The sequence below is a fragment of the Carassius auratus genome, chromosome 27, assembly GCF_003368295.1.
Source record: "Carassius auratus strain Wakin chromosome 27, ASM336829v1, whole genome shotgun sequence".
Taxonomy (NCBI): Eukaryota; Metazoa; Chordata; class Actinopteri; order Cypriniformes; family Cyprinidae; genus Carassius; species Carassius auratus.
Genome location: NC_039269.1, coordinates 101,075 through 113,593, shown reverse-complemented (window position 1 = coordinate 113,593; position 12,519 = coordinate 101,075). Strand labels below are relative to the sequence as shown.

General features: G+C 39.9%; 1 protein-coding gene across 4 annotated transcripts in view; it reads right to left on the bottom strand.

The window, feature by feature from the left end:
• The window catches only part of epha4a (eph receptor A4a), a 37,436-nt gene extending 26,144 nt beyond the window's left edge, over positions 1 to 11,292 (bottom strand). For 2 of the 4 annotated variants that reach the window (XM_026205005.1, XM_026205004.1), the window contains exons 1-3: positions 11,059 to 11,291; positions 9,710 to 9,777; positions 6,206 to 6,869 (exon numbers count right to left, since the gene is read on the bottom strand). In XM_026205005.1, the coding sequence (XP_026060790.1) occupies positions 6,206 to 6,869; positions 9,710 to 9,777; positions 11,059 to 11,158 (832 nt within the window). In that variant the 5' untranslated portion in view covers positions 11,159 to 11,291. Of the gene's footprint in view, positions 1 to 6,205; positions 6,870 to 9,709; positions 9,778 to 11,058 lie in introns of all 4 variants that reach the window. The other 2 variants (XM_026205003.1, XM_026205006.1) reach the window with 2 other exon arrangements.
• Between the last annotated feature and the right edge of the window lie 1,227 nt (positions 11,293 to 12,519).

Sequence of the window (12,519 nt, the reverse complement as noted above, 5' to 3'; positions counted from 1 at the left end):
TTGCCTTGCATTGTGGAAACAGGTCTGCCGACCCCCGAAATAATCCCATTACTAAGTCTGTCCTTTCTCCAGCTCCCGTTCTCGTAGACACGCTCTCAGCTAATTGACATCTGTTAACTGACGTCCTATCTAGAAGTGCCGAGAGAGAGTTTTGCGAAGAGCACTTCAGTCAGGAATCCCTGAGTATGCTGCCGAGTATGCATGTTTGTGCAATGGAGAGTTCAAAAAGTGCTTTTGTGCAAATCTATGAATAGCTTTTCTTTCATTCATGTTTGCATATTTACCTAAGTGAGAAAACACTGAGTCACTTCAGTTCTTGTCATTCACAGTGCAGAGAAAATGGTTTGTCATTTAGTTTGAGTTTCTTGCAAGAAGATTAATTTGTGACATCAATCATCATGAATCAAACCATTCATATTGGGCCTTCATAAACACTTCATTAGTAGAAAAGAACAATAGCATTCATGTGCTCCATCTGGTGCATTTGTACAGAGAAAATTTTGGCAGCGTCCTAATCGAACCTGAAGACAAAGAAGCACAGCAGCCACACTAGCTGTAAAGTTAACCGTGCCCCTCTTGCATAAAACAGGTCAGCAGCTTCAACAACTCTTTTAGAAGAAAATGATGGCTTGGGCCTTCCTTCCTCCGACACAGGCTCAGTTCGACCTATGACCCTTTCTGGGTGGAAGCCAATTTAAAGGCTTCATATATGGAGTGGGAAAAGAAAGGACTAGGCACTAACTGATGGGGAGGATTGCATAAAGTAGCTGGGTTGGGTGCTCATGTCCACCGTTGATGGACATCTTGTCAAATGAACACAAACCCTTTGGCATGAAGCATGTGTGGAGAGCAGCATCTAAATGGATGCTGGGTTAATCAGGGAGAATGGGAGGACAGACTCTCAAGCAGTGAGTCAATAAGGCTCATCCACTCGAAAAGATATTTACCCTGCCATGCAGATGCTGAGACAGAGCTGTCCATACCTCTGTACCGGTGATGCTAAAGGATATCTATGCTCAGCTCAGCTCTTCTGATCTAATGGATCCAGACCACCGGTAATGAATGTGTGCCAGACGGCGTAATTAAAATATAATTAAACACCAGAGAGATGAGACTAGCGCTATCAGAATTTCTCAAAAGGGAATGGGGGCTATTTCACATTAGCAAAAAAATGCTTAGCGTGTAGTTTCAACAGACTTTTTTTTTTTGGAAATGCTGTTAATTTATCAAGAACACTGGATAGTTTCTACTTAATCTGGGTATTTCAGACATTTTGCCTTAGAAAAAAGATAGTATCATACTACGGTACTTTCATGAATACAATGGCTTTATACAGTCACTATTTGAACAAAGTGGGGACAGCCAAATTCCTGGAAAAGATAGACAACAGCATAGGCACAAACAGTTTGGCTAGTTCACATTAGTGTGTAGTTTCAACAGCCTGTGAATTTATCATTGATAATACATTATCAATATTCAGTGAAAATATCCAGAAATGTTACATTAGAAAAATGTACAATTATGGTATCAGAATACAATGGTATTTTGGTGTATAGTACAGTTCTGGATGACTGGTGTATTCAAACACCACTTAAACACAAAGAAAAAAAATAGAAAAAAACATCTGGTCACTCTAATATACGAGGTACTTTGAAGCGAATGGTAATACCACAATTTCCCTCATAATCTCTACATTTGTCACCTCATCTCAGTCCTAAAATAGCATTAGCATGGGTGCAAGTTTGGCTAATCTGCATTAGCAGTCACAACAGTTTCAGCGGAGAAATGCTATGCATTAACCGTTATTTTAAAATACTAAATTTAAGCTTAAAATATAAGAAAACAAAAATGACTATGGTGTTACAAAAGGTGCAGATATTGCATCAGAAGGTTATACTGTGGTACTTAAATAACATTTGAATGAACACTTAAAAGGGCATTTGTCACCTCATATATGAAACTAAACTTTATTAGCATGTATGCTAACAGTCTGTTAAGAGGGGGGCAGTCACCTCCATCTCTCACCCTTCCCACCAGTTCTGTCCTTCAGGCCATTTTCCACCCCTGGTGCATCCATCACAACATGACAACTGAAGGGCTGCGAGCTGTCAGGGGAGCTTCCGTATGGGAGCACCGGATGATGATAGACAGGAAGAGGTCAAGGAGAACAACACACACATGAGCAAGCAATTGCACACATACAGACAGCAAGAGAGCGACGCAGACAGACCAGAGTGTCTGAACTCTGCATGCAAAATGCAAACGTCAGACTCGGCTGATTCAAAAGATTTGGATTTAACCACACAAATCATATTATCCAAATGATTTCAAACATATACAGCACACTGCTATGATCACAGAGCGAAGAGGATGGACCCAACCTTTGCTCCATCTTGCTGAAAGGACGAGCCGCCCATTGTCTTTGAGAGACAAGATTCCTGGCTTTGCATTTCACGGACGAAACATGCAAATTACGTATTTGTTTGATATCAAAGGGCACCTCTCTCCATCTCTCTCCTTCTCTCTTTCCCGGGACAGCTGACAGTCCATTCAGCGGACGATGGAGGGGCTTATAGGGGAGAACTGAGGAGGATCATGACAGGAATCAACATATGTGCTTGCCATCAAAAGCAAAAAGGAAGCGATGAATATTCATAGGTAGGAGCATTTTGGCAGGCGGCGACTATTGTTTAACAAAGAAAAGAGCAAAAACGACACAGCTGAGGATGATGAGTCTCATACACCTGCTCATAATTATGACAGCAATGAGATACACATGCAAGCTTTTCTAATTAGGCACACAAACAACCGCATACAGGTGCTAAGGTGCAAAGTTTACACAGGAAAAAAGCTGTATCTCAACAATAACACAAGAACCAGATCAATACCTCTCCTCAAGTACACCAATTTGCTTAATGTGTGATTAAAGCTAAAATGTACTTTTGCTCGGCAAAGTCAATACAAAAGGCATTCTCTTGAGAGTCTATCTCGGTGTACATACATAAATAATGCCGTGTCAAGCATCATTTTCCTTCCAGTTACACAAGCCGCTGTCTGTTCTGATTCAAAGAGCAGTGTTTCATATTATCGCACCTTCCCATCATGCTCTAGTTTTCAAACCCTTTATCCTTTCTAATTACTTAAATATGCATTAGCTGTTTTACATTAGCACCCATTAAAAAATTATGTGGCAGCACAGTGGTTGAATGATGTATCAGATGGTAATTTGATATACATTATCGCACCCGTATTGCATTGTACATCAAAAACACCATAGTATCACTTACCAGAAAGTATCATGGTAGACCCATAATTGATTAGACATGGTATTACCATGTTTTGTTTGGACATTTACCACTTTTACCACTTCCTACTGTGGTGCGGTGACTTTGACATATACCATGGTGCAGAAATTAATTTACTATATTACTTTCGATGATACTGCTATGGTACATGTGTAAAATACCATGTAAATATTACTAAAGTACCAAAAATTATCATGGTGCTATCATGTTTTTTGGACATTTTGACAAGTAGTACCAGTGTACTAATATTTTAGATACTAGATACTATCGTGAGGATAATACTGTTTTTTTAGGGTGTATTAGTCAAAAAAGCTAAAAACTCACTACAGTTGGTTGGATTTTTCTCCATGTTTTCGTGCTTTTTCACTACACTGCGTCTACAGTGTAGTGAAACGCTGAGAGTGGGCTGTCATTCTCCATTACAGCCTAGCACCTCAGCGGGCTTTTACACGTCTCCAGCTCGCCGGACGCCCACTAACAAGTGGAGATTTCCTCTCTGTCCTCACCTCCTACTCAACACAGCAGATGAGCAGTGAGAAAACAACAAACTCTTATGAAGAAGAAAAGACACCGAATCCTCTGGCCAAGTCTCTGCTCCATTCACCAACCGAACGGCGGCTGTTTTGTGGCCTTCTCTTGCACTTCTGTTCTTGGACCTGTCTGTCTAGGCTGCAGCTGTCAAAATTTTGACGTCTTAATAAATCTCGGCCATGACCCTCGTCTCTCAGGGAGGAGAGGAGGATAAAGCCAGGGGTCACCCCTGACCCTGTCTAGTGTTCCTCCCCTCTCGCCCCATCCCCGATCACGACATCCCAACAATTGGGGATAGGCTCCCATTGAGGCCTTCTGGGGTATGGGGACTTGTATCCCTTATCTTCAATGGGCTTTTTCACAAGGTCCTCGGGCCCCATTGTGAAAGTTCTCGCCCTCTCCTACATCCTCACATTGAAGGTGAACCTCTGCATCCCTCCCCTGGCTTTGGCTGCACACACAGACTTATTAAACTGACAGTGACTTGCATCTGCATGCTGGGAGAGAAAGTCACCTTTTGAACCCGCTTCAATGAGGAAACAACTGCCTGTTGCCTTTCTGAAGACAGCATGTGATGGCTTAATCAGCCATTGATGACAGGCTCAAGCTTCAACAAGAGAGATATAAAAAGATGGTCTAAGGCTATATAAAAAAGTAGCATTGAATGTTTACTGAAATCTGGAATTTGGCTAAGAAATACTTTATAAACTGTGATTTGTTTGTATTGGCCCTTTTTCAAACTGATGTCGAAAAATATATATATTTGTTCCTGGTCAGTATTTTTAGCAATGCATTTTTAGTATTTGCTATATATATTTTTTAATTAAATTCTAAATTATATATACAAGGTATTAAAACATACATGCAAGATCAACAAATGTAAAATTGGCCTGAAAGAGCAATGAGTGATGGTTTTGTTCAACTAACCTGGAAACTCTTGACCAGAAGACTATCTTTATATTTCAGTCCTGTGCAGACCCAGAAATTAAACAAATTATCCTCTACATACCAGCTTTTGGGACTTAAGTTTTTTTTTTTTTTTTTTAATTGATGTGTGAGATGGGAAATGGAACCTGAAAACTTTTGCTGATGCCAAACAACAGAAATATTAAAAAACGCCCTCTTTCCAAATATTTCAGAGTAATGAAATCATCACTGCAAGCCCTGAAGTGATTTAAGTAAAACGTTCCACCAAATGTCTGTGTGGAAACGCCGTTCTGCTCTCAGTAAATTACAGCCTCTTTCCTTCATTTCTACATATCTGAACGGCAAAAGAGAGCAGAGGGAGAGAAAAGGAAAGCTAAGGAGCGAGTGGGGAACCCAGCCGCTGCCAGTGAGCTCCGCTAATAAAAGAGTGGCCAAGAAAAACGGCTAGACCTCTGAGAATGGCTTTTCCCAGTGTACCCCCTTCAACCACCCACACAAGCACATCCACTGAGAGAGATCGCCCGCGGTGAATGCCGACTGCCCCCCTTGAGCCCACAGGAGCCCTAAATTACAGCCCGTATTTGTCATGCAATTAGCCCGCTGAGATAGCGCTCATAAATAAAGGCCGTTAGACTGGCCAGTCGGCCGTTTATCAACCTGCTCAAGCGATGACCCTCTTCTGGACCAGACAGAAAAGAAAGAGAGGGCGTGCTCAAACTGTCTACATGCCCTCTGGCTCTTCCTTCTTGCCTGCACTGACCTCAGCATTACCCCAAACAGTATATCACCGCTTTTTCCATGCCGTATAGCCTGACTATGGACACTGGGAATCAAAGCCGGCATTGAGAAAGAAAAACGTCCCTCTGGTGACAGAAGCAATCTATCTGATCCTCTCCTTTTCTTCTTTTATCTGTCCAGCTTTTTCAGTGTTTTGCCAATCACGTCTTTTTCCTTTAATGTGAACTGAAAACCGTCGCACATGCTCTTGAGAGATAGCAATGGAGAACAAGAGCGAAAAGGGTACGAGAGCCTTGGCCCATGATCTAATTAAGCGGATTCTGCTCATAAGCCACACGGCTGTTGCTCCAACAAAATAATTAGTGCCAACATTTCTCATGCACAAATCCACAGGGAGGTGTTTTGATATCAAACAGGGCGATTCATAATCATAACCAGACCTCTCGAATAGCAACACTGGCTTAATCCACAGTGATCCTCCGAATACCCAGCTGTCTACATCTGAGTAAACTCTCACATCCCTGAGGGGGAAGAAGTTCATCCGGGTCAGCTTCTCTTATAATGATCTCATCTTAAATTATAGAATGTAGCACTGATAGGTGATCAGGGTATTTTTTACCTTCCATGTGGGAGGTGTGTAAATCTCGACTGGTGAAATGCTCTGTTGGAAAAAAATGGAGCGAGGGAGTTATCGGAGCTCTTACCTTGGCATGTTCCTCCGTGTTCCTCAAAGCCAGGGTTACACAAACAGTTTCCAATAGGCACCAGCCATTCTCCATCTGCTCCACAGTACATTTTAGGGACCTCACGTTCCTCCGAATTGTCCACACAGGATCCGCGTACCTCCACTAGCGATGAGGTGTCCGCCCCGGTGGTGGTGTCTGGAAACTGGGCCAGGTTGCGTACGGTGAGTGGGCATTTCTTATAGAAGATCCGTACGGATACTAGAGCGATGCAGGCTCCCACATCCTGGAACGCCAGGTAAAAGCCCTTCCGTGTCAAAATTCCCACATCCCGCACTTCTGTGTTCAGCTTCATGATGCGGTCTCCTATGTCCACCTGCGTGAAGCTCTCGTCGGCCGCGATGGTGTCGATTTTGGTGAACTGGTTCTCTCGAATGTACCGCTCTTTGTCATTGTTGGACTCGTAGTAGTAGAGGTTAAAGGTCTCCTTGCAGGTTCCCATGACTCCTGGCAAGCTGTTGCAGTCACGCAGAGTGAATTTGATCTCGATGTAGACGCGCTGAGCTCCGCCACGGGGGATCCAGTCTGTTCGGAGCCAGTTGTTCTGGCTGGGTTCCATTACGTTGCATACCTGGTACGTTCTGATTGGCGTATTCTTCTCATCCATGATGCTCACTTCTTCCCACTGTGAGAGAGATGGAGAGAAAGACAGAAGAGGTAAGTGGGCTTATAGAAATTCTACTGGGGAGACTTTTGTCACAGCAGGTGCACACAATTCCAGTCCCGGTGCTGGAGATGTTCCACAGACAAACAGCTGCAATGATGCAATGATTTCATTGATTATGATATGATAATGAGAATTTAATCACACATCTGCCAGATTCTGTGCACTTATTTGCATTTCCTGCTCCAAAAATTAAAGACTGTTCACCCAAAAATTTGGATTTGTCTGTAAGTCTGTAATGTGTTCAATAAAAGCCTCATGACCGTCTTTCTTCTGCTGAACACAAAACAAAATATTGTAAATAATACTAAAGTTGCATTTATCTTTTTGTGTTTCACAGAAGAAGAAAAGTCAAGGTTTAGAAAACATGAGGGTGGGTAAATGATGATTGAATTTTCATTTTTGGGTGAACAATCCCATTTGGACCCGTAGTTTTAATAGTCAATCTTTACACTGCTTTGCAAACAAACTCTTTAGCCATTAAATATTGTTTTCGGCATAATATGATTCTTCAAAGCACTATTAATAGGATTTCTGTACATCAGAATAGTTAGTAATATTTAAGCATTCTAAAATTTTTCAAAATCAGCTGTTTTGAGAAGTAGCAGGCAACGTGTAAATGGTCCCTGTGAGTGGGGGTAATATTTTAGTTTAAAAACCTTGAAACTAAGGTCAAAATATGGTTTTCACTAATAATGAACAATTACAAACACCTTTGAACATAAACCAAACAAATGCAATGCCCAGCAACATTTACAAGAAAGCGCTGACATTCTGGTCACCATTAATCCCATATTAGGCCATTGTAAAACTTTGGGGCCTAGAGTTTGATGTTTCCTGCTGGTGAGAGTTTCAAATGAGACGTTCGCAATGAAGGAGAGTTTTGAAAAGGCCTATCACGATCTATGACGATGTCTTTTCTTCTCGCTTTTTTACTCTTTGTAAGTCGTAAGTGTAGAAATCACAGCTGTCACACCAATAAAGCTGTACTTTCGGCCCATTTGTGTGAGGGAGGGGGCTCTGTCAGGACCCTGTCAATCAAAGGTGTCGTTGAGATAAAGCAGCAGAGGGTGGGGGGACCACATTTCCTCAAATGCCAAGTTCACCATTAAACCTGAAACCAACCAAAGTGGAACGGACGCAACAAGGAAGTCTAATCGCCCGATCAGACAGTACACATTTTTTTTTTCACGTTTCTGTTGGCAACGAGTGTTTTTGAGAGCTTTTTATGCATCCTGGGCGTATTAGCTACCTGCTATGCCTCCCGTTTTTGGAGGAGTGCTCTAAGTGCCTGAAGTTGAAAAAAAGCTATTCTGTGCGGAAAAGTGCCCAACGTCATTTGCGTTTTTTTTTTTTTTTTTCATTGTTCATTGTTTTCAAAGTTAACTGTCGCTTAGAAGGGCCAAAAACTGCAGTGATGGAGTAGAAACTTTTGGTGTCTCTCGCGGGTTACCCAGAGCTATATGTTTTAAGGTTTCTGCTAATATGACAGTTTACTTTACAGCAAAAACCAAAGATTTTAGAGCGCTCATGCTATAATCCTTCGATAAGACTGACAGGACAGCTGATTTAGTGGCTGCCTAGCAACATAAAATATACAGCACGTTGTTCTTTTCTTTTCTTTTTTTAATTCACCAAAAAAAGGCAGTGTCTTGCATGCTCAGACCTAAAAAACTTGTTCTGTGTGATTGGGGCCTAATTGTGGTATAATCAGTCAAATTGCTGATAAATAACTTCACACATGCTCAAGCAGATCGATTTAGATATTCCAAAAGAAAAATTTGAACAAAAAATAAAAAATAAAAATAAAAATGTTTAATGTTGTATATTGATGTATGCTATTTTTGACAAATACTTTAAGAATTGTTGGTTAGAACATCCATTTCACCTACTATATAATATAATTAATCACAATAGCACTAACAATAATACTGACTGAATACAAGGTGCTTAAGCTAATTACAAATTTAATTGCTATAACTGCATAATAATTACAATTAAGTATGAATATTAGTGTCAAGTTTGGCCAAAAAGTTAAATAAACATTTTTATATAAATTGCATAATGAGTGATTAACATGAGGAAATAGCACTGTCCTTTCCAAAGGAAAAGAAAAATATATTTTCATCTTAAAAAAATAGATATACACACACACACACACACACACACACATCTTAACACTTAAATTCTTAAATATCAGCACATAGCCTTAATACTGTACATAGCCATCTGTGACAAGTTTCTTTGTCGTATATACAAAAAACAGTACACCAAGCACTAGAAAATGCTAAAATTTTAAGACGCCAACCCATAAATGATGTACAGAAAGTAACATTATAATTACGAAGCATAACATTTCTAAATGAATTACCCTGAGCACAAGCACTTAAACTCAAGTCGTTTCTCAGTCTGTATGAAACATCAAATTATAAGAACAAAGCCATTTCATCTGTCGGGATTTTATAATTATGGATGTTTGTATAGGTTTCATTAGTCTTCTGTGCTTCATCTATGCACTAATGCAGAAAATACTGATTGCATACAGTGTGATGCCTCTTAAGCCATTTTCCATAATTTTTTTAGTGGGGTCTTGGCACAACATGAGGCCTTAGTTAGATCCTGTACTTTCTTATTTGTGAAACAAAAAATCTGCTGTGCTCAAAAAGGGTTCTTTTATTTCTCGAGTCTGCTTTTTCATGCGCAAATATGATTTCAATGACAATAAACACCTTCAAGTGTTGCTGATTTATCCACACAAATATAAAAGTAAAAGCAACATTGTCTGTTCTCTGTAGACTCACCCCTCCTTCCGTCGGACTCGCAACCCATTTCAATTCTCCTTGCACAGTTCTCGAGTCCAGCAGCGTCACTGCAGAAAGACAAAATGTCATGAGACTCTTAAGATGGATCATCAACCTCCTTATGACTAGATCAAACTACCTCTTAAGCCACAACTTGTTTCTGTTGATTCGCTTTTGTTCCAAACCGTACAAAGTTATTGCACTCTGCATTACCTCAATACACACCGATTTATGCTCATAAGTCTCTTTTTTTTTTGGATTTGGTAAAATAACACATATGATCATTTGCCCAAAATATGTATTTTATAATTTTTGATTGGAGCATGATAACGTAGGCTATTGTTTTAATCAATATTCCAAGTTGGCTATTGTCCAAGCAAAATTAGGACCTTTGAGAAAGGAAAATAATCAGTGCAATGAACATGCAAAGAATACATAAAAGGCTTGTGTTCACTTTTTTTTTTAAAGGTTTCAGAATTTAAAATGAGCAGACGGCAGACGCAATTAATGCAAATTTGACTATATATAGCCTATCGCATATACATATACATGCACACACACACACACACACACACACACACACACACGTATATGTGTATATATATATATATATATATATATATATATATATATATATATATATATATATATATATATATATATATATATATATATATATATATATATACACATACATATACACACACGCACATATTTAAATTTGCGTTTGTGTTATATTTAATACCACAACTAAGCCCTAGTTTAATTATAAGTGTGCAGTCTAATGCGACATTTACGAGAATTTGACTGAGACTGTAAGTCTATATTATACTGTATCTAGTGAGCGTCACTGAATTTCATAATTTTCGCTTGTAAAAAACACTCCAAGGAAATACTAAATCGCTAACTACTTACATTTCCCTTTCTGGTCACCCATGCACATTTAATGAAATATGATTGAATAAATAAACGTGTGAGAAAAAAAGAAAAGAAAATGATTCCAATAAAATTAGAAATCAGTTGAACCAGAGTGTTTACTCCCAATAGAGTCCGAGTTTAAACTTCGTTTGATGGAAAAATGCCTCAGTCTTCCGTTAGATCTGCGGATTCGGGAACCACAGACACTTGGAGATCCCCAAAGGGACTTTCGGGGAAACATTTTATAATTCCTTTTCGCTGACGGGAAAAAGCCTCATAATAATAATAATAATAAAATAATAAAATAAAAAAAGAATAAAACAGACGGCAGTCAAACACCGTGTCACTCAGTACCGTCCAATGTCGTAACCCAAACAATAATAAAAAAATAACTATTGGAGAGATGTTCCTTTGGTTTGGTAAATCCTTACCTTCATTAGGAGGGTAGACCCGTGCAGTTAATGCGAAAGTAGGTATCCAGATTATTAGAGCAAAAGTCGCCGTGAACACAAGCGTAGCCATTGGTGTCATTTCGTGTGCGTCTCCTTCGCTCCGCGCACGGACCGAAGTTGCGTCTGTCCCGGTGGAATTAGCTTTTCAGAATGATGCACAGAGCTCAGTTGAACACCGCCAAGGGGCGGATCTTTACTGCCTGACGCGCTTGTCACAGCCAGACACCAAAAGTCAACAGTCTGTCCATTCAGGTAAATAGCCAACCCATTTTTCAGGTATATGGTAAATGAAGAATTGTATAAGTATAAAAAAAGTATTTCTTCTTTGAGTCTTTTGCGTATCATAAAAACGGTGTGTGCCGTATGTTGTAAGGTAAAGCAGAGTGCGCGTGTGAAAAGCGCGATAAAAGGAGAAAGAGAGATCGGCTGTTTAATTGCTACTTTTACATACAGAACATGGTCCATAATATATTTGAAACACCGTGAACGTATGTATTATAACAGTATACGTCATACATAAGTCTGTATGGAGCGAGCAAGTCATTAAAATTAAGCTAAACAGCCAAATAGTGGGAAGAGTAAGTGCGCCGTCTAGTGTTTGCAATTTAGCCCATCTCTTATCCACACCACTCAATCACAAGCTAAGTTTCTAAACTTGCTAGGTCGTGTATAAATACTATCACAGCTAACAGACCATTTATTCAGGGGTAACGGAGTACTCCAGTGATTATTATTCAAACATAACAATCATAAAATATAAGAGAATGGGAAACCACGTTTGCATCCTGGTTTAAACTGCAGTGCTTTAGTGCTACAGTAGAGATAAAAGTCCGACTCATTTGTGAAAATCGTTTCTTTTATACAATTCCTTTTGAAGTGGTAAAAAAAAATAATAATAATAAGTGGCACATTACATAAGTTCAAAACATTGCCGTATATTTTGTCTTGACGTAGCTTATAAGCTTTATTATTATTATTATTAGTTCAGTCTATCATTTCCTAACGATTGAGTTAATTGTTCAAACCCGTTTTGCGAACAGGATCACTTTAAATGACGGATTCAGTTCTATGTGTTGCTGCAAAAACTCAAAGTTATTAAATGTTAGGGTGAGCCCATTTGTGCTTTTATCAACTGGACGCCTACACTTCGTGACCTCTCCTGCCCCTGTCAGTCAATCGTTTCACGACGCCCACAGCCAGAGTTGAGCACCAAATGCGTCTTTTCCATCGTTGAATTTCATCAATAGCAGCAGATGCATCGATTTCGCTTCACGCTTTGCACTGACTTAGTGCATGCGCCCACCTGATGAGCCAATCCACATCCTGTAACGGGCTCACTGTGTGCTGACAACTTTGACAACTGTGTGTTTGCATATGGATGGGCTGCAAGGGAGAGTAACTTGACTGGAGTTATTGGGTACCGCCCTCCAGGCTGATGGA